At 37.6% G+C, this 22,739-nt stretch overlaps 1 protein-coding gene across 1 annotated transcript; it reads right to left on the bottom strand.

Moving 5' to 3' along the window:
* Positions 1 to 817: 817 nt before the first annotated feature.
* LOC120335567 (uncharacterized) lies at positions 818 to 5,710 on the bottom strand. Its single transcript, XM_039403098.2, has 2 exons — positions 2,988 to 5,710; positions 818 to 2,609 (listed from the first exon to the last, which is right to left on the bottom strand). The coding sequence occupies exons 1-2, from the start codon at positions 5,692 to 5,694 to the stop codon at positions 973 to 975; spliced, it is 4,344 nt and encodes a 1,447-aa protein (XP_039259032.2). The 5' UTR covers positions 5,695 to 5,710; the 3' UTR covers positions 818 to 972.
* Between the last annotated feature and the right edge of the window lie 17,029 nt (positions 5,711 to 22,739).

The raw sequence follows: 22,739 nt of genomic DNA, 5'->3' as shown, positions 1-22,739 counted from the left end.
AAAGGCGCATTAAAAGTAAACAAATGTTAATATAGATCATGTTTTTGCGCTCTAGGACATATGAGTTGACACTTTCGTTTACCTATTTCTTCAAAATTATTTTGAAACTGAATTTCCATATATATTGAAATGCAAAAATAATTTTTAGCGTGGAAATCATTTTGATCACGCTACGCTGCGTAAAATTAGAAACCAAATTTTTTTGGCAGCAGAAAAATCGTTAACAATTTGTGTATTTATTCAGTTTTATGGTTTTAATATTTTTTGCACTGTATGTCTTCTCTTTTTACTTCAGACTTTCATTTGAATTCATCGATCGCCCCTGCCCCCACTCTGGAAGACGCTATAAAAACACGGCCAGCGGTAGTTTTCTGCAGCATTTGTATTCTGGGGTCAATTCCAATTTTGTGTACACATTTATTGTTTTGCTCAGCAATTAGTATAGATTGGTTTATGAGTGGATCGCAATACTTTTATGGTGTTGTCGAAAGTAGAGAAAAACTGTGCTCCCCCGAACGTTGAATTAGCTTGGAGATAGTTAACTAGCTAGCTGTCCTCTGCAATTGCTCTTTACGTAGTCCAAAACTGCCAAACACTAAATGGGCAAATTCTCTAAGTTCCCGTGTACCGCTACTATAGACCTATTAATTGCAATGTTTTGGAACATTGTAAATGTCATTGGGCGTCAATAACCAGGAAAATGCTGTAGATGGAGTACGGAAATCATATGGAGACAACTCTGCGGTGCTTGTTTAGTTATTTGCTATATAGGCAAGTGGTCCGTCTATCCTTACAATAATAAGTTGATATAGAAAAATCACTCTCTGCATAATTTATTGATATAACAACAACGTTAATGATGGGTAACGCGAATATTACAAGCTACAACTTGGAAACAATAAACACTATAAATAGGGATATAAAAAATATATCTTTATGACAAATCATTAAATCAAAACTACATTTTTAAAATCATCTAACTCCAGCAGACGATTTGGACTTCTGTTTTTGTAAAACCATTTGTGTGACCTTGCGTTTATACTGAAGAGCTTTTTTCCGATTTGCTTCATAGTACTTCTTTCTTTCTGCATCACGCTTCCTTGCGACGACTTCAGGGAGTGATTCATATTTCATTTTGCTTGACATCTTCATCTCCTTCCATCCAAAAACTCTGTCTGCTTTATTTTTGGGTGCAGCATTAGTGATTTCTTGTGCAGATGGTCTCGGTGAAACATCAGCTCGCTCATTATGGAGAGCTAATATCTGCTCGTGAATCTTTTCTTCCAAATCTTTTAATTTCCTCTCTTCTGCGCGTAAAGCAATATCTTCCTGTCTTTCCCATGAACGCAAAACAAAATCTCTTTTCTTGTCCAAAAATGCATCTTGTATGTTGACATCAACAAAACCCATCTTTGGCCTGTTGCTCATGCTTCTTTGTCTCCATGGTGGCATATACTCATATGGTTCATACCAGGCGACTGGAGATTGATTCAATTTTTCATCAGGTTGCTCTCTAGGAAGCTTCTCTGGCGTAAGATCAACAAAAAATGCGCATGGTTGTTGCTTCTGAGGTATGTTCTCTTTACCCTCTCCTGAATATATTTTTTCTTTGTTTTTTCGTTCAGCAACAACTTGTTTCGGGGTGACTTGGTTGCTCTTATCAAATGATGAATAAATGCGTTCTTCTGTCGATTCAGTATTACTTAGTTTTGTGAATGAAGTTTGACTTGCAGATTCAGCATAAATCTTTCTTCGATTTCGTTGCGTCTGTTGAGGGATATTTGTTGAGTTAGTTCGAAATACTCTGATGTCATCTTGTAATGTTTGTGCAGATTTGTTGACAAGCTCTTGACCACCATCATCAAGTTGACTATGTTCAATGAACATTTGCTCAGATTTTTTATGAAGATTTTTCTCGTATAATTTCCGTAACAACTTCTCCATCAATGGAACTTTGGTTGAAAATGTTTCAAGAAGATTCATGAGCTCTTCATCAGAACTTGAACTAGAAGGTTCTTTGTTAGTGACAGGCATACTGGCACTCACACCTGTGTTTCTTGTTCTTGTGGACTGTTTACCAACATTTTTTTCTTTCATGAGAAGATTTTGCACCTTTTCTGTTGATATTGAGTGCCTTTGTGGAGCTGAAAATATTGGAGGCATCGTAGGTTTCTCTTTTCCGAGACGAACATATGGTAGAGGTGCAGGTTCTATAGGGGTGGGAGATGGAGTTGAAACAGACTGCTGATCTCTCTCAACATGTTTCTCATTGCTGCCAGTCAAGCCGAATCTCAGATACCCATTAGCTGAATTTCTGAAATGCCCAGATTTCTCATCCTCACTATCATCAGAAGACTGTGACAAAGTAGTTCTACGGTGGAGTTCAGTGTCACTCAAACTCAGGTCGAGGTTTTCTTCCTTCCTCTTATGCTTTGGGGTCGATAAATTCTCAAGTAGAGTGTTTTCTTCATCAGAATCATCAGAGCAAGACTCTGGCTCGAGAGGTGAGAAGTCTGTGTTTACTTCAATTTCTGTATCCTTCGTAGGTTTCTGAATTTCAGCTGATTTTTTTTCTCCCTTATTTTGTACATTCTCTGGTACATCGGATTCTGTATATGCAAATAATGAAACTCGGTTATGGTTGAAAATGCGCTTTTGTAATTGCATTTTCAATACAAATCAAATGAATTACGGAATATGATGCAATTAACAAGATGTCATATTCTAATTTTTCAACCTCTTATGTACCACAGTATAATATCATACTGTGCTTATTTAAATATGATCAAATTCAATCAAATCACAATAACTCAATGAATTTACTACTGTGGTATCTATCATAGAATGAAGTTCCTGGTGTATGATTTTGCAATATCATTGCCAAAATTAAAGATCTGTTTAATTGAACCATTTTGGCAAAAATCGTTTCAAATTCAGTTTAATTTTAAGTATTTTCTTCAAATACTTCAATGAAGATTTTGACTTACCTTGTTTCGATTTTTCTTGATGTTTCTGCTCAGCCACAAGTTGATCATACGTTGGAAGAACTTTCCCAATACGAGGTTTTTCTTTGACAATTTTTGGCGTTATGATTCTTGGAGATTGATAACCTGATACTCGAGGAGTGGTAAAAGAATACTCAGGGTTTCTCATAGGTCTTTCTAAACTTTTTTCTGGAGTGCTTCTCGTGAGTGAGGAATATGACCTTTCCTTAAAATGAACCGATCTCGGTTGAGATGATTTCTGTGACTGTTTGAGGTTCAAGGAAGATGACAATTTTAAATTTTCTGTTTGAGCTTCGGGTAGTCTTCTTCGCTCATAACTGTGAGGCGGAGTCAAGGATTTCACGGTGATATGATCTTCAGATGTATTTATGTTAGTATCTCTCACTAATTTTTCACTAGATTTGTCTGGCATCCGTGGTTCATACATTTTGATTGAAACATCTTTTTGAGGTGTTAGTTTCTTCAATTTCACTCCATCTTGTCTCAAAGATATGCTGGGACTTTTTTCTGTATGAAATGGTCGTTCCCCTCTCAGCCGCTCTGGTCGAAAGTATGACGATGTTTCTTGCATATCCTGGTTTCGGCGAGGAATCTGTGTGGTACACGGTTTTGAAGGCCTAGGTAAAGGACTTCTGTATTTTACTACGGGTACAATATCAACTTTTTCTGGTTCCTCCCATGCAACTTTTCTTGGTGTAATGAATGAATAAGGGGTTTGAGTTTGTGTAACTTCTGGCTCAAGCTTTTTGTAACTTTCGTTCTGTGGTGTGAAGATATCATAATTTTCTTTTGGATAATTACCATAACGGCCGACAATTCTCGACGAAGATTTATGAGGAGTAGATGAGCCCCCTACTGGGTAAGAACGACGGGAGGAAGCTGATATACTTGCTTTTCCTTCATTTGAAGGCTTGCCATCAGAAAATCTCATAACAGGCATTTCATGAGAAGTTTTATTTTCTTCCATTGGTTTTGACTGTCCTGGTTGACGAAACAGAGTTTTCATCGCTGGTGGTGTTTTTGATTTTGAATTTCTGAGAGACTGAGGAGTTTGTGTCAATGAGATTCGGTATGTCTCTGGAGAACTTACATCTGATGAATCCGTATCTATTTCACGAGCCTGCATGGGGGATGACTGTCCAAATTTAGTGAGAGGCTGTATTTCACGAGACGGTGTCAAGGCACCAGGAAGAAACTGCCTTGTGTATTTCCATAAATTAGTTTTTTCAAAATTAGATATTTCATCACTGAAATTAGAATGTTGAGAAATTTCATTCACGTTGATATCTGATAAATCCCCTGTTATCATGTGCTGTTGTGCTGATTCTTCTCGCAATAAATTTTTAACCTGTGCTGCAAGACTGTCGACGGTGCTCGCAATGCTGTGTTCAGAAACAGTGTGTGGCCCTCTGAGGCCACTAGACTTTGAATTGAAAATTTTTTCCTCTTGATTTACAGCAACTGCTCTCTTCACTTTTTCCAATATTTCTTCATCGCCCAAATTTGCTGGAAGATCCAGTTGTGAATGGTTTGTAGCAGAACCTGCTAAGGATTCATGAATAAGTTCCTCAGTAGGTGTTGCATTGTTTACATCAGAATTTCTACTCCGTAAAGTGATATTACTTTCATGAGAGCATCTTTTTTCTACTGGAGTCGGCAAGCTATCAACTTTACTTAGCGACGGTGCTTTGGTTGAATTCAGAGTACCATTGGGAATTTCAGATTCTGACAATTTAGACAATGGTAACTGACGAGGATACGAAAACGGTGTTGAGTGAATTGGACCTCCACCAGAACGAAGAGTTTCAAGTCTTGTATTACTTGGTTGGTGTGATCCAAGTTCCGATAATTTTTCAGGTTCATGTTCATGCTGTCTTCTTTGAACGTATTTCTCTAAATGTTGAAGTTTTTCTGGATCATCTGAAAACTGAGGAGTGTTTGGATCAGAATCAGAATAAAATTTAGCATTGCCTGTTATTTTAGCATTTGAATTCTCAGAACTAGATTCATCTGATGAAGTTTTAGTGACCTTTTTCATATATTCCGACAACACAGGATAAGAATTTGAGGCGATATTAGATCTGCTATTTTTCATGGGATTATCCACGACTTTTGGTAGGTCGCTGTATTCAGTACTATCAGAAATATTCATGATGTCATCAGAAGAATCTTGTCTGAGCTGTATTGGTTTATCTTCAGCTCCATTACCCTCAGGATTACCAAGATCATCTCTATTTCCTCTAAGAATAGAGATATCGGCACTACTTAGTTTCACAGTATCATCAGATTTATCCATTTGCTCTTCTTCAATCGACTCCTCTTTTTCATCTTGTGTCTCGACCTCTAATTCTGTATTCATATCACCAGGTGGAATATGCTCTTGATCCGCAGTCTCAGTTGAATTTTCCACATCTTTAAAAAGAGTAAGCATTTTCTCTTTTATTTCACTATCAGTAGATGCATTTTCATTTGCACAGCTTAGTAACTCTGGCTTTTCCATAGATTCTGCATCATTGTCTTCTTCTAGTAAACATCGAACTTTGTCAGCAATAGAATCATCTGCTTTTAAAATTTTTGACAACCCACTTAGATTTGACAAATCTGCTGTATTGTAATCATCAGTAACAGATTCACTATAAGCACTTTCACAATTATCTTCAGCAAGTAAACTATTATTAGGATTATCCATCTGCGAATTTAAAAAGATTTGTTTGACATTAATTAACAAAGACATTATTTATATTGTATTTTTCCAACCTTACACACCTTGATGGCAGCATTGCACAAACTTATAAAAATACCATCAGGATAAAAGCAATCTATATTAGAATAACTACATAGATAAAATGAAACCATTGAATAGATGAAAGATTGGTCACAGTCATAAATATAGTCTTGACACATTGAGTTATTCATAACGAAGAGAGTGATCCAATATCTGGAAACTTACACCTATTCTTGTGCAAAATATAAAGATACCACCAACAAATATGAGTCATTAAACCTACAGTCACTTCAAATCTTAACACTAACCAATCCCCTACTGCATTCATTATAAATGCAACATATAATCTCCTTTTGACATATTAATACCAATTAAACGTGGATTAACAGATTAAATGCTGTAATAAATTGCAATAATATTTCAGATTCAGTGATTATCGATCAGGTGATAGGTAAAGTTAAATTTCCAATAATAAAAGGGGTATATTAGTAATGACTAGAAAAGTAATTAATGACAGGAAACTTTGGCAGTTAAATTGGTAAGGACATCACCTCACTGATTTAATGAGTGAGTGTATAATATCTCATTTAGACATGCCATTTAAAATAATCATATCCACATTTTTTGTTTATGATGATAAAAGGCAACTATTTTAAACAATGAAGACTTGTATTGGTTGGAATATAGTTTTTCGTCATCGAAAATACTTCAGTACAAGAGTGCATAATATTATAATTAAAAAAGTACATCTACTATCCAATCCACAAAAATTCTATTTCTTCAGAAGTGATCAAACTTTTGAAATGCTCTACGGTAATTTTTTTTATTATAAAAATCATCAAAATTTTATTTGATTACATCAGTTGCAAATACTTACTGAGGGCACTAGCGCCCAGGGATGGGAAATTTAAAATATTTATTATTCCAGAATACTTTAATCGAATTCTAAATGATGAATGTTATTCTAATTTCATTTACAATGATCTAGTCAGAAAATAGTGGTTATTCTTGCACCACATTGCTAGATGTATTATGCATTGAATTTTGGCAGCAAACAGGCATCTCCTGTCTAAATGAAGTTTGAAAATTTGAGCAATCTCAATAATATTCAAATCAGGACTCACATTATACCGGTATACTTTGATAATGAACAGTAATGTGCAAAATAAATAAGAAAAACTTTGAACTAGCAGTTTTTATTATTATGATTAAAGCGATATATTCAGATATCAGACAGACACATTTGTGAGAATTGATTAGACTGCCTCACCACAAAAGCTAACTTAAGTAAAAATTTACAACTGGCAAAGACACCACTGACTACTGAGTAGATCAAAAATAAGACCTACTGCAGGGATGGGTAAATATGGCCCGTCAAAGCATTTTGCACTGGGCCCTTGCCTTTGAAAAAGGTTGTGAAAGTTATACCACTTACGGTACCGGTACCGGTACCAAATTAAATTTATTTTTAAACTTTATTTAAAATCTGAATTGTTAGAGTAATATTCTCATGTTTTGTCATATCTTCAGTTTAACATTCCGGTTTGCCTAATTTGCTTTGTCAAATAAATTACAGATATTAAATGCGACTTCCTGCCTTTACGCCAACTGCAGAACTGGTTTATCATTCCTAATAATGGAATAAATTTCCACACCATTTATACTAATTTTTTATTAAAAGTTTCAGATATAATTTCCTAAATTGTATCGTGCTATACTTTAAATACAAATATAATTAATGCCTTGGCAGAAAAAATAACATCTTATCAAGTGGAACCGGATAAAGCGATAATTTTTACCACAACCAACCGTCGTAAAAGAGTACGAGACTGCAAGCTTTTTTGAATGTTCGCTCCGGAAAATACGTTACCGATTGGTGCTGGCAAGAGTCTAGTCCAGGGCTACTCAACTGGCGGACCGCGGGGGTAGTTATAAAATGGCTATGTCCCATATGTCCGCTATGTCCCTACTAAAATGGCTATGTCCGCTATGTCCCTACTAAAATGGCTATGTCCCATCTAAAATTGCGACTCCGATATTTTCCTACTAAAATGACTATGTCCGCTATGTCCCTACTAAAATGGCTATGTCCCTACTAAAATGGCTATGTCCCATCTAGAATTGCGACTCCGATATTTTCCTACTAAAATGACTATGTCCGCTATGTCCCTACTAAAATGGCTATGTCCGCTATATCCCTACTAAAATGGCTATGTCCAATCTAAAATTGCGACTCCGATATTTTCCTACTAAAATGACTATGTCCGCTATGTTCCTACTAAAACGGCTATGTCCCTACTAAAATGGCTATGTCCCATCTAAAATTGCGACTCCGATATTTTCCTACTAAAACGGCTATGTCCCTACTAAAATGGCTATGTCCCATCTAAAATTGCGACTCCGATATTTTCCTACTAAAATGACTATGTCCGCTATGTCCCTACTAAAATGGCTATGTCCCATCTAAAATTGCGACTCCGATATTTTCCTACTAAAATGACTATGTCCCTACTAAAATGGCTATGTCCCATCTAAAATTGCGACTCCGATATTTTCCTACTAAAATGACTATGTCCGCTATGTCCCTACTAAAATGGCTATGTCCCTACTAAAATGGCTATGTCCCATCTAAAATTGCGACTCCGATATTTTCTTACTAAAATGACTATGTCCGCTATGTCCCTACTAAAATGACTATGTCCGCTATGTCCCTACTAAAATGGCTATGTCCGCTATATCCCTACTAAAATGGCTATGTCCCATCTAAAATTGCGACTCCGATATTTTCCTACTAAAATGACTATGTCCGCTATGTCCCTACTAAAATGGCTATGTCCCATCTAAAATTGCGACTCCGATATTTTCCTACTAAAACGGCTATGTCCCTACTAAAATGGCTATGTCCCATCTAAAATTGCGACTCCGATATTTTCCTACTAAAATGACTATGTCCGCTATGTCCCTACTAAAATGGCTATATCCCTACTAAAATGGCTATGTCCCATCTAAAATTGCGACTCCGATATTTTCCTACTAAAATGACTATGTCCGCTATGTCCCTACTAAAATGACTATGTCCGCTATGTCCCTACTAAAATGGCTATGTCCGCTATATCCCTACTAAAATGGCTATGTCCCATCTAAAATTGCGACTCCGATATTTTCCTACTAAAATGACTATGTTCCTACTAAAACGGCTATGTCCCTACTAAAATGGCTATGTCCCATCTAAAATTGCGACTCCGATATTTTCCTACTAAAATGGCTATGTCCCTACTAAAATGGCTATGTCCCATCTAAAATTGCGACTCCGATATTTTCCTACTAAAATGACTATGTCCCTACTAAAATGACTATGTCCGCTATGTCCCTACTAAAATGGCTATGTCCCATCTAAAATTGCGACTCCGATATTTTCCTACTAAAATGACTATGTCCGCTATGTCCCTACTAAAATGGCTATGTATGTCCCATCTAAAATGGCTATGTCCCATCTAAAATTGCGACTCCGATATTTTCCTACTAAAATGACTATGTCCGCTATGTCCCTACTAAAATGGCTATGTATGTCCCATCTAAAATGGCTATGTCCCATCTAAAATTGCGACTCCGATATTTTCCTACTAAAATGACTATGTCCGCTATGTCCCTACTAAAATGACTATGTCCGCTATGTCCCTACTAAAATGGCTATGTCCGCTATATCCCTACTAAAATGGCTATGTCCCATCTAAAATTGCGACTCCGATATTTTCCTACTAAAATGAATATGTCCGCTATGTTCCTACTAAAACGGCTATGTCCCTACTAAAATGGCTATGTCCCATCTAAAATTGCGACTCCGATATTTTCCTACTAAAATGACTATGTCCGCTATGTCCCTACTAAAATGACTATGTCCGCTATGTCCCTACTAAAATGGCTATGTCCGCTATATCCCTACTAAAATGGCTATGTCCCATCTAAAATTGCGACTCCGATATTTTCCTACTAAAATGACTATGTCCGCTATGTTCCTACTAAAACGGCTATGTCCCTACTAAAATGGCTATGTCCCATCTAAAATTGCGACTCCGATATTTTCCTACTAAAATGGCTATGTCCCTACTAAAATGGCTATGTCCCATCTAAAATTACGACTCCGATATTTTCCTACTAAAATGACTATGTCCCTACTAAAATGACTATGTCCGCTATGTCCCTACTAAAATGGCTATGTCCCATCTAAAATTGCGACTCCGATATTTTCCTACTAAAATGACTATGTCCGCTATGTCCCTACTAAAATGGCTATGTATGTCCCATCTAAAATGGCTATGTCCCATCTAAAATTGCGACTCCGATATTTTCCTACTAAAATGACTATGTCCGCTATGTCCCTACTAAAATGACTATGTCCGCTATGTCCCTACTAAAATGGCTATGTCCGCTATATCCCTACTAAAATGGCTATGTCCCATCTAAAATTGCGACTCCGATATTTTCCTACTAAAATGACTATGTCCGCTATGTTCCTACTAAAACGGCTATGTCCCTACTAAAATGGCTATGTCCCATCTAAAATTGCGACTCCGATATTTTCCTACTAAAATGGCTATGTCCCCACTAAAATGGCTATGTCCCATCTAAAATTGCGACTTCAATATTTTCCTACTAAAATGACTATGTCCGTACTAAAATGGCTATGTCCCATCTAAAATTGCGACTCCGATATTTTCCTACTAAAATGGCTATGTCCCTACTAAAATGGCTATTTCCGCTATGTCCCTACCAAAATGGCTATGTCATCTACTACATTTTTAATATAGCCATGCATATCTGAGAAAAAAAGCTAGTATATGTCTTGATGCAATTAAAATAAGTTTATTGCTTAGGCATATTAACGAATTTTGTCAAGGGCCGACTCTATCAAGGTCTACATATTTAATAGTCATTAATGAAAAATTATATTTTTCGAGTCTTTCTCTTCCTTTTTTCTCCCTTTTTCAATCCAGCTGTTTGTGATGGAGATATTGTTTGCAATTTACCATCAGTTGATGAACAAAGACGAGGAGGACATTTATCAGGGGAAGACAACTGAACACGTTGTAAAAAATCTTTAAAATATTTATTTCGTTCGACTTCCGTCATCAGCATCCAAGTGTATACGGACAACGAAAATTGGGCATATGGTCCGTACAACGTGTATGGCCCTTGCTTCAACAGTGCCTTTCTCACATCGGTATACGACGACTTGATTATATCACCAAGCATGTGAATTAAATCAGGAAGTTTATGTTGTCTCCAATTGGCAACGCATTTCAATACATGGTTTAAGGACTCGTTGTTGTTATTTGTCCACAGGTATCCATTTGTATGTGACTTTTTTTGCCAAATATTATTTTTAAATAACGGAAGAAATCTTGTTTTGAGGTATCCAACAATACCTTTGCACCTGGTTTTACAGTACGATACGACTTCTTCAGTCTTTGAATCAAACTCTTTTTCATTTTGGCAATGAAACAAACCAAAAATTTCACTAACAATTGATCTCCGGAGGTTTTCACTGGTACCGACCTTATCCTTAAGATAATTTATTAAATTTTCCCTCATGTGTCTGCTGCAAAGGACATGAGTTGAATCCGGGAAAGAAGATGTGAAAGCACCGTGTAGGGCCGATTCGTCATCTGTACCAACGGTCAAGTTATCCAACTTTCTACCAAGTTTGGATTTTATGTTGGTAAAAAATTCTGTAAATGTGGATTTGTCAGATTTGTGGTGTAGGACCGAAAAACAATGGGTGTTCACCGGATTTACATGACAGCAAGGAAAGATTTTTGAAAACTGTAACTGTGACGTAGACTCGTCCTAAATTGAAAGTTTTATCAATCCCAAGAATAGTTTTACCTGAGCAACAAAACCGCTTCAGATCCAAGCATTGCTCTTCAAAGAATAAAGTTACATTAACAGATTCCATTTTACTGTGGGTTACTTTTTGTACAAATTCGTTTGTTTGCGCCATGTTAATGACCTCTAATATCTCGTCAGCGTAATTTTTATGATATATTTTTATTCCTGCTCCCTGCTTTTTCTTTTTTTGATTGAACCTCGCATTTTCGATTTGTCTTAGATTTCTGGGGTTTTCCTCCGCATGTTGTTGAAAATTAACATAAAGTTTTTTTGCAGTAACGCCTTCACATTTAGATATAATATTTTCCATAACGTCTGCTGATGTTCTTATGTACGCCTGTTGGTTTATCTTTGCATTTCCATGGGGTGTATGACCAGGAAATATGCCCTTGTATTCCACTACTGCCACATTCATACCAATGTGGCCATCGATCCAAGTGATTCATCGTTCATAGCCAGTCGGTTGCCGAGCATAATAACGTCCAATTCTCCATATTTCACTCGTTTTGGGTTGTGGCTCAATAACTGGATATGACAGTTTTTTTCCGTGGCGCGATCTTATGCAAAATCTCCCCCCTTTCTCATAAATATATTTAACCTCGTCATTTTGAAGTAAATACAGAGCGGAGGTATAATTGGTTTGTTTCCAGCTTCCGCAATCGTCTTCGAAAATTTGCTTCACTTTTTTCTCTTTTCTGCGTATGTTTTCGTTGTGATCAACTATGAAATAACAGTTGTTTTATTCCCCCGTTGGTATTCTAGGACTAACTTTCACGGTTTTGTTTTTGAATATTTTCAACAATTCTGAAATATCCAAGAAAATACTAAACGGAAGCTCATGCCAGCCCTCGTCTACAGTGTTTTGGTCAGGCTGCGCATAAATCATACTGGATATCATATTTTCAGATTCTTCAGTGTGGCAATTTGAAATCTCCAGACCTGGTCCCTCCAGATCAATGCAAGTATTCAAAGACAATTTTTGACTTTGTCGAAGGTGTCTCTTTAATAAAGGAACAAAGTGATTGGGTACGAAATCAATAAAATTTGCAGAAACATTTGTTGTAGTCCACATTAGGTGAAAATATGGACCCCGTCTCGAAGAAACCTCCCTACCCTGGATACTTATTGAATAAGCGGGAGATCGCATGTCTGTTGGGCCGGTAGAAGGCTGAAAGGAGTTGTATGAAACTTTCAATGCGGCGCTAAGAGCCAATGAGCAATCCATCCCACAATGGCTGCCAATTGTCGCTGCACAGTGTAGTACGTTTTTCAGATCCAGAGTAACGATCCTAAAGTCTTTAAGGACTGGATGTAAATTTGTACTCTCGATGTCGTAACACTGGGGATAAGACAGAATTTCAATAATAGTTAAGAAGCAAAGATGAAGGAAATGATCCTGTGTACCAAACAAAGCAAAAGAAACTGCCTGATACAGGCAATTTCCATCACCTATCGTATATATCGGTTCATATTCATCTAAAACCGATGGCGACAATTGTTGTAACAGAGTATTGGACGGTTCATCTAATTCACCCTGAAAATTCCTCGATTCTGGAAACTCAGGAAGCTTTACTTTATGTGCGTCCATCAGCATTTGCTCCTGCTCAGCTATTTCTTTCAGGAATTTATATACATTTTTGGTATCAAAACTCACACGATCAATTTTGTTCATAACTCTTCTCATCGACACCTCGAAATCATAGCCATGGTCAAGAAAAACACAAGATTTACAATAGTAAGATAGATGTTTTTCTCCCCATTGTTGCCGTAATTCGGTTTCTATCCGGGCACAATCGAAATGGCACCAGCGTTCACAACCAGAACATTCAATGCAACCAGTTGAACAATCCAAACCGCAAAACAAGCATTTGTATGATGACTGATACATACCTCGATCCGGCAGAAATGAAAAAAATCGTTGTGCCAGCGTCGACAAATACAACATGGTGCCAACTCGCAATAAAAAGATACCACACTCATGAATTTTCCCAGCATAAACAATAAATGTGTTTTGCTAAATAAATTCTAAATTATACGCAGTCCAACAAGTACTTTAAAAATGCTATCTTAATTTTTGATAATTTCCTTGTCTCTTTCTTCTTTACGGTATAGTCATACTATGTGGCAACGTTGGGAATACTAGCTTGGAAATGTCCTTTGTGACGTCACTAATACGGAATATATATTTACAGGGTGGTCCAAGGTTGTCGCCTCGCGGGCCACAAAATTACTTTTGCATTGTTCGCGGGCCACAATAGTGCCAAGAATAGGTAAACAGTGCAATACAAAACAAACACTTTTATTGTGCAAATACATAGTTATCACTCAGACATAGCCATCACAGGCTAATAGAATCCGCATTCGATTTTTAGTTTTCTATGATGTCTACCGTGTTTCCGCGAAAATAAGACAGTGTCTTATTTCAATTTTCTTTCGAAAAATATCACTAGAGCTTATTTTCGGGGAATGTCTTATAATTTTATTCATCAAAAACAAAATTAGAAAGTACAGAATTAGGAGATTTTCAAATAAAAAAAAAATATTGAAACCGATATCCATTTACTTAAATGACACGTTTTCCTCTCCCACACGTTTTAGATTAGGTAAAAGATAGAAAGCCAGATAACGATTTAGACTGCCAAGCACATCATTCAACTTCGCTAGTTGCCTCAGCTAGCCATAACACTAGTCAATTCAGTGACATTATTGATGTAACAAAATGTCAAAAGTTTTTTCTATTCAATTTTATTACGAAACAACACGAAATGCGATTTTTTGATTACTCTCCGAATGTGACGCGGGCCACAGATAATAAAGCGGCGGGCCACATGTGGCTTGCGTGCCTGGGTTTGGATCACCTTGATATCTACCTTATAGGTAAGTTTTAAACAAAATATTAACTACTATCATTCAATTTATTTTGACATTCTAGAATAGTTGATTTTAAAAATGTGCAAATTTTAAATCAAAATTAGAACTTGAAAAATTGCATCTATAGTCTAGAATCTAGATACAAAGTAACAGTTGATTTGATGTTAATTTCAAAGTCTCTTTTCTTAACCCTACGTCACAATTGATTTTGTGGTGATGATCATGTTCGATATAAATCTATCAATTTTGATCCGATATTCCAGACATAGCTATTTTAGTTGAAACTAATCGGAATCGCAATTTTAGAACATAGCCATTTAGGACTTTGCCATTTAAGTAGGGACATAGCCATTTTAGTAGAGATATAGACATTTTAGTAGGAATATAGCGGACATAGCCATTTTAGTAGGGACATAGCGGACATAGTCATTTTAGTAGGAAAATATCGGAGTCGCAATTTTAGATGGGACATAGCCATTTTAGTAGGGACATAGCGGACATAGCCATTTTAGTAGGGACATAGCGGACATAGTCATTTCAGTAGGGACATAGCGGACATAGTCATTTTAGTAGGGACATAGCGGACATAGTCATTTTAGTAGGAAAATATCGGAGACGCAATTTTAGATGGGACATAGCCATTTTAGTAGGGACATAGTCATTTTAGTAGGAAAATATCGGAGTCGCAATTTTAGATGGGACATAGCCATTTTAGTAGGGACATAGCGGACATAGTCATTTTAGTAGGGACATTGCGGACATAGTCATTTTAGTAGGAAAATATCGGAGTCGCAATTTTAGATGGGACATAGCCATTTTAGTAGGGACATAGCGGACATAGCCATTTTAGTAGGAAAATAGCGGACATAGCCATTTTAGTAGGGACATAGCGGACATAGTCATTTTGGTAGGGAAATATCGGAGTCGCAATTTTAGATGGGACATAGCCATTTTAGTAGGGACATAGCGGACATAGCCATTTTAGTAGGGACATAGCGGACATAGTCATTTTAGTAGGAAAATATCGGAGTCGCAATTTTAGATGGGACATAGCCATTTTAGTAGGGACATAGCGGACATAGTCATTTTAGTAGGAAAATATCGGAGTCGCAATTTTAGATGGGACATAGCCATTTTAGTAGGGACATAGCGGACATAGTCATTTTAGTAGGAAAATATCGGAGTTGCAATGTTAGATGGGACATAGCCATTTTAGTAGGGACATAGCGGACATAGCCATTTTAGTAGGGATATAGCGGACATAGCCATTTCAGTAGGGACATAGCGGACATAGTCATTTTAGTAGGGACATAGCGGACATAGCCATTTTAGTAGGGATATAGCGGACATAGCCATTTCAGTAGGAACATAGCGGACATAGTCATTTTAGTAGGGACATAGCGGACATAGTCATTTTAGTAGGAAAATATCGGAGACGCAATTTTAGATGGGACATAGCCATTTTAGTAGGGACATAGCGGACATAGTCATTTTAGTAGGAAAATATCGGAGTCGCAATTTTAGATGGGACATAGCCATTTTAGTAGGGACATAGCGGACATAGTCATTTTAGTAGGAAAATATCGGAGTCGCAATTTTAGATGGGACATAGCCATTTTAGTAAGGACATAGCGGACATAGCCATTTTAGTAGGAAAATAGCGGACATAGCCATTTTAGTAGGGACATAGCGGACATAGTCATTTTAGTAGGGAAATATCGGAGTCGCAATTTTAGATGGGACATAGCCATTTTAGTAGGGACATAGCGGACATAGCCATTTTAGTAGGGACATAGCGGACATAGTCATTTTAGTAGGAAAATATCGGAGTCGCAATTTTAGATGGGACATAGCCATTTTAGTAGGGACATAGCGGACATAGTCATTTTAGTAGGAAAATATCGGAGTCGCAATTTTAGATGGGACATAGCCATTTTAGTAGGGACATAGCGGACATAGCCATTTTAGTAGGGATATAGCGGACATAGCCATTTCAGTAGGGACATAGCGGACATAGTCATTTTAGTAGGGACATAGCGGACATAGCCATTTTAGTAGGGATATAGCGGACATAGCCATTTCAGTAGGGACATAGCGGACATAGTCATTTTAGTAGGGACATAGCGGACATAGTCATTTTAGTAGGAAAATATCGGAGACGCAATTTTAGATGGGACATAGCCATTTTAGTAGGGACATAGCGGACATAGTCATTTTAGTAGGAAAATATCGGAGTCGCAATTTTAGATGGGACATAGCCATTTTAGTAGGGACATAGCGGACATAGTCATTTTAGTAGGAAAATATCGGAGTCGCAATTTTAGATGGGACATAGCCATTTTAGTAAGGACATAGCGGACATAGCCATTTTAGTAGGAAAATAGCGGACATAGCCATTTTAGTAGGGACATAGCGCACATAGTCATTTTAGTAGGGAAATATCGGAGTCGCAATTTTAGATGGGACATAGCCATTTTAGTAGGGACATAGCGGACATAGCCATTTTAGTAGGGACATAGCGGACATAGTCATTTTAGTAGGAAAATATCGGAGTCGCAATTTTAGATGGGACATAGCCATTTTAGTAGGGACATAGCGGACATAGTCATTTTAGTAGGAAAATATCGGAGTCGCAATTTTAGATGGGACATAGCCATTTTAGTAGGGACATAGCGGACATAGCCATTTTAGTAGGGATATAGCGGACATAGCCATTTCAGTAGGGACATAGCGGACATAGTCATTTTAGTAGGGACATTGCGGACATAGTCATTTTAGTAGGAAAATATCGGAGTCGCAATTTTAGATGGGACATAGCCATTTTAGTAGGGACATAGCGGACATAGCCATTTTAGTAGGAAAATAGCGGACATAGCCATTTTAGTAGGGACATAGCGGACATAGTCATTTTGGTAGGGAAATATCGGAGTCGCAATTTTAGATGGGACATAGCCATTTTAGTAGGGACATAGCGGACATAGCCATTTTAGTAGGGACATAGCGGACATAGTCATTTTAGTAGGAAAATATCGGAGTCGCAATTTTAGATGGGACATAGCCATTTTAGTAGGGACATAGCGGACATAGTCATTTTAGTAGGAAAATATCGGAGTCGCAATTTTAGATGGGACATAGCCATTTTAGTAGGGACATAGCGGACATAGTCATTTTAGTAGGAAAATATCGGAGTTGCAATGTTAGATGGGACATAGCCATTTTAGTAGGGACATAGCGGACATAGCCATTTTAGTAGGGATATAGCGGACATAGCCATTTCAGTAGGGACATAGCGGACATAGTCATTTTAGTAGGGACATAGCGGACATAGCCATTTTAGTAGGGATATAGCGGACATAGCCATTTCAGTAGGGACATAGCGGACATAGTCATTTTAGTAGGGACATAGCGGACATAGTCATTTTAGTAGGAAAATATCGGAGACGCAATTTTAGATGGGACATAGCCATTTTAGTAGGGACATAGCGGACATAGTCATTTTAGTAGGAAAATATCGGAGTGGCAATTTTAGATGGGACATAGCCATTTTAGTAGGGACATAGCGGACATAGTCATTTTAGTAGGAAAATATCGGAGTCGCAATTTTAGATGGGACATAGCCATTTTAGTAAGGACATAGCGGACATAGCCATTTTAGTAGGAAAATAGCGGACATAGCCATTTTAGTAGGGACATAGCGGACATAGTCATTTTAGTAGGGAAATATCGGAGTCGCAATTTTAGATGGGACATAGCCATTTTAGTAGGGACATAGCGGACATAGCCATTTTAGTAGGGACATAGCGGACATAGTCATTTTAGTAGGAAAATATCGGAGTCGCAAATTTAGATGGGACATAGCCATTTTAGTAGGGACATAGCGGACATAGCCATTTTAGTAGGGATATAGCGGACATAGCCATTTCAGTAGGGACATAGCGGACATAGTCATTTTAGTAGGGACATAGCGGACATAGCCATTTTAGTAGGGATATAGCGGACATAGCCATTTCAGTAGGGACATAGCGGACATAGTCATTTTAGTAGGGACATAGCGGACATAGTCATTTTAGTAGGAAAATATCGGAGACGCAATTTTAGATGGGACATAGCCATTTTAGTAGGGACATAGCGGACATAGCCATTTTAGTAGGGACATAGCGGACATATGGGACATAGCCATTTTATAACTACCCGACCGCGGTCCGAATCTGGACCTTTCGACCATTCAATATGGACCGTGTCTGAAGCATAAGCATCGTTTTAGAGTTTTCGTTGATGATTTTGATACTATTTACATACACGGCTAAACAGTTTGCTGCACTGGTACCGATGTGCGACATTTGTGTCCATATTTGTGAGCCAATCATTGCTCTTGTATTTAATTTAATAAAACATTTGTTTATTTGATAAAATAATTTTCTGAAATGTCCGGACCCCTGTAATTTTGAAGTTTTGTAAACGAACCTTCGGTGGAAAAGTTGAGTAGCCCTGGTCTATTCTACAAATTATCGTGCCATTTTCGATTGAATTATTCGATTCAATTTGGAAACTTTAGAAAAATGCTTATCAAATAATTTTGTATTTGGCTCTGCATGAAAAAAAATACAAGTTGAGCATATAAAAAATCACATCTTTTAGTCATATAGCTTTAAAAATATCACATCCTTTCCCCTCGATAACTCTAACTGATTTGTGATTTTAAACATGACTGTTAGATAAGGCAAATTTGCAAGCCAAAAGATATCTTTAAAATCAGCAGTCATCGAAAGTCTTTTCTGGGTTAGAAGCATATCGTGTGATAGTATGTATCTTGCAACATTCGGTACGGTACACATCCTATTAATGGGGTACACCCTTCAGACGTTTTGGTACACCCTGGGGCAGGGGTGGGCAACTTCTCTAGTCGGCGGGCCAGATGTGGGAAAATGAAGTCCTCGGCGGGCCGGATCATTACAAAAAATACTTCGGTATCCAATCTTTGTTAAATGCTCGACACTCTCTGTCAATTTTACGTTTCTTGGGATATTCCATGGTTAATAAAACTTAATATAAAATCTAATTTCTAAAATCTATTTATATTTTGAATCTGAATATAACTGATAACAGTAGTAGGAGAATGTTTACAACGCTCTCTGCTTTGACCTTAGATTGTTTGTTTAACAAGTGTGCTAATGCAATTGTTTTGCACTAAGGCAATTGTTTATTTCACCAGCTCGCACTGACAGTGCGCTGAGAGTAGAGCAATCGGTAACTTTCAAGAAGCGTCGGACCACATTACAGAGTGTGTTTGGATACAGTCAGCGGGCCGGTCAAAATCCCGTCGCGGGCAGGCCGCGGCCCGCGGGCCGTATGTTGCCCACCGCTGCCCTGGGGTGTACTATGCACCCGGTTGGCGAGCACTGGACTAGACTCACTAGAGCAGTGTTTTTTAAGTGCCGACTTCCGTCGCGGAGTATTTCTAAGTGTTACATACAGTTTTCGAGTAGATCGTGACATTACCATTTCGTAACAGTAATACTAATTATGAAACAATGTAACAATTAGAATTATGCGTCGCATCCCGTTAATTATTACATTAAATGAGTACGTCCCTGCATGTTGGAAACTGTGAGTAGGCTACAAGGCATATAACCTAGTATATATTTACGATATAACCAATTTGTTGAATTCGCGTATACAGTAGCAAACACGCCGGTTCATGTAGTTGTTAACCTTATGTCCAATGAGTTGTATTTTGAATATTTGCTAAACAGGGTTAATATACTCCAATTTTTTACCCTAACTTTGTGTTTGAATATTCAAGCTACACACTGAATAATTAAAAAAGAAGAGGTGACGAAGTAAAAGAAAAAAAAATGGAAAGCTAGAAAAGTTGTACGGAAAAAACATCAAGTGTGGTTTCATTAATGCAGGAAATGACTTTTAGTCAAAAGCACATTGTATTGAGTGTAAATGTTACGTTGTGTGTGAGCTTGGCTCCTATCAAGCCTCGACTTTATCTGATAATATCCAACATGCAAGCTCAAGTTTCGCATCGATAGTAAATTACATGTTCTCTTAGGCTTTTTTGGGTACCACTGCTCGGTAACCATTTTTTCGTTTCTCGTTTGTTCGTTCACCCTGATATACTATTTTCCATTTACCATTTATTGTAATTTAAAGCGTGCACTTTCAACACGGTGAAAAAATAAATTACTACATGTAAGATTTCAGATTCTCATTTTTTTTCGAAAAATTCTCAAAATTAAAAACTATTGTACAGTCGAAAACAGAATCCTGAGTCCGTATAGGTGTATACTTCCTTCCGACAATAACCAGGCAAATTGTCAAGGTCCAACAATCCTCAACCAGAGCCTGTTGAGTGCGGTAGACCTATTCACATCCTCGACAGAATCGTACCTAGACACAAGATCACATGTAATGTTTAAGTAGGGTGACCATATTTCCAAACCCCAAATGGAGGACACATCATTCGGTAGAACCATGTTTTACCTGTGCCTGATATGTATACATTATATATCTACTAAATATCTAGGCTTAAATATGGAAGTGACAATAGACGATGTGACGACAATGCAATAATTTGTATTTTTGTCTTGTCAACATGCAACTGTAAGCTAATCTTGCCTTCATTCACCTTAGAAACGGAAGTATCGTATCCGCAAGTAATTCACTCCGCTTCGCTATTAGTCTTCATAGTCACTTTGAGTTTTATCTTTTCTGAGGCATGGATTCGCGCGGCGGTGTGGCTCAACGGATTAAGCGTTTGGAATACGCTCGCCACCGCACCTCTAATAACTCTGCGTGGGTTCGCAGGTTCGAATCCCATGCAGGGATGGTTATGTGTGAGAGGATTGCTGGACTCCTCGCCGTCGTTGGGTGGTTCACGTAACCGCTGGTCGGTTACGGCTTCCTCTACCACCAAGTCCATGCTTCCGAAAACAGACAATACAGTATCACTAACTAATCCCATACCCGACTTGGAATGGTAACCGGACGAGAGGCCGTGGTTCGCCATATGGATAAGCCGTCTTATCGGCTTTCCTCTCCCCCGGGATAAATATGTAAATCCTATCCTATCCTATACTTCTGCTTTAATTCTTGTGTAAAATGGGTTTTTACTGGGTCTACTGACGAAATTTTTTGCCAAAATCGAAACTTCACTAAATTGCGAAATACATATGAAATTACGTAAAAAATAATTGCAGAACAACACGATTTTTCATGATAAACGGCTATGCATAACAAGTATGCATTTAACCTAGGGCAGTGCTTCTTAAGTTTTGCGGCCCTGCCGAACCTCTCCACTATTGTGCAAGCTCCCGTCAAAGGTTTAAACTAGGATCTCAATCAGAACTTCACAAAGGGGAAGCTAATTTTCTGCAAGGTTATATAAAATGATCATTGTGGTGTAACCTTAGAATTAGATACTAACTAATACGATGTGTGTGTAAATAGTGATTGTTGTGTCACAATGGTGTCGCAGCAACCATCTTTTGTTGTATAGAAGTTGCATTTTGGAGATTCGAAAGATGATATGATACCTCAAAAATGTTGGTAGCTCGAGTCATTCGTGTCCAAAACTTCAAACTGCATCCGAATGCGGATTGAAACGTTTTTTTTCACGGATTTTTGCCAAAATTGACATAGCCTACATTATGAACTAGCGCAGTTTTGATATGAGTTTTAATGAAATGTACTGAATTCAAGATGTAACGGTCATTGACATGTCCAGTAAAACATATATCTGCGCGAAGCTACACCCGGCTGAGCCATTTCACGAGTTGTTTAAACATATAAGATTGTATATCTTCGATGGACTATCGTAATTTTATTATTTTTTCTTAATTAGTAAGCTGGGTACTAGAAAGATTTTATTATATATAACTATTGTAGAGAACCTTCGGCGAACCTCTGGAACAGCTCCTCCAAGTTTCTACTTACTTTGGAATTTTCTTAGCACATCAAAAACTGTTGAGTATATCATAAGAGAATTTTGAATATTTAATCCCGCGAAAAAGGAGGACATTTTGACTTTTTAGAGCGTCCTCGGAGGACACAAAATTTTCAACGAAAAAGGAGGACAAATCCTCCAAAAGGAGGACGTATGGTCACCCTAGTTTAAGTTCACTAAGTTCAAATACCGTATTTGCTCGTTTAAAAGCCCGGGCGCTTATTTTTTTAAACATACTCACTAACCGAGCCCTTATTCAAACCGGCCCTTATTCAAGCAGGGGCGCTTGTTATTT

The sequence above is a fragment of the Styela clava genome, chromosome 2, assembly GCF_964204865.1.
Source record: "Styela clava chromosome 2, kaStyClav1.hap1.2, whole genome shotgun sequence".
Taxonomy (NCBI): domain Eukaryota; kingdom Metazoa; phylum Chordata; class Ascidiacea; order Stolidobranchia; family Styelidae; genus Styela; species Styela clava.
The sequence above is the reverse complement of the archived record's forward strand: the minus strand, read 5'-3'. Positions and strand labels throughout refer to the sequence as shown.

Coding starts and splice junctions, on each gene's coding strand:
- LOC120335567 (XM_039403098.2), bottom strand. CDS start 5,694: ATGGATAATCCTAATAATAGTTTACTTGCTGAAGATAATTGTGAAAGT. Junction 2,610..2,987: donor TCAAGAAAAATCGAAACAAG/GTAAGTCAAAAT, acceptor TTGCATATACAG/AATCCGATGTACCAGAGAAT.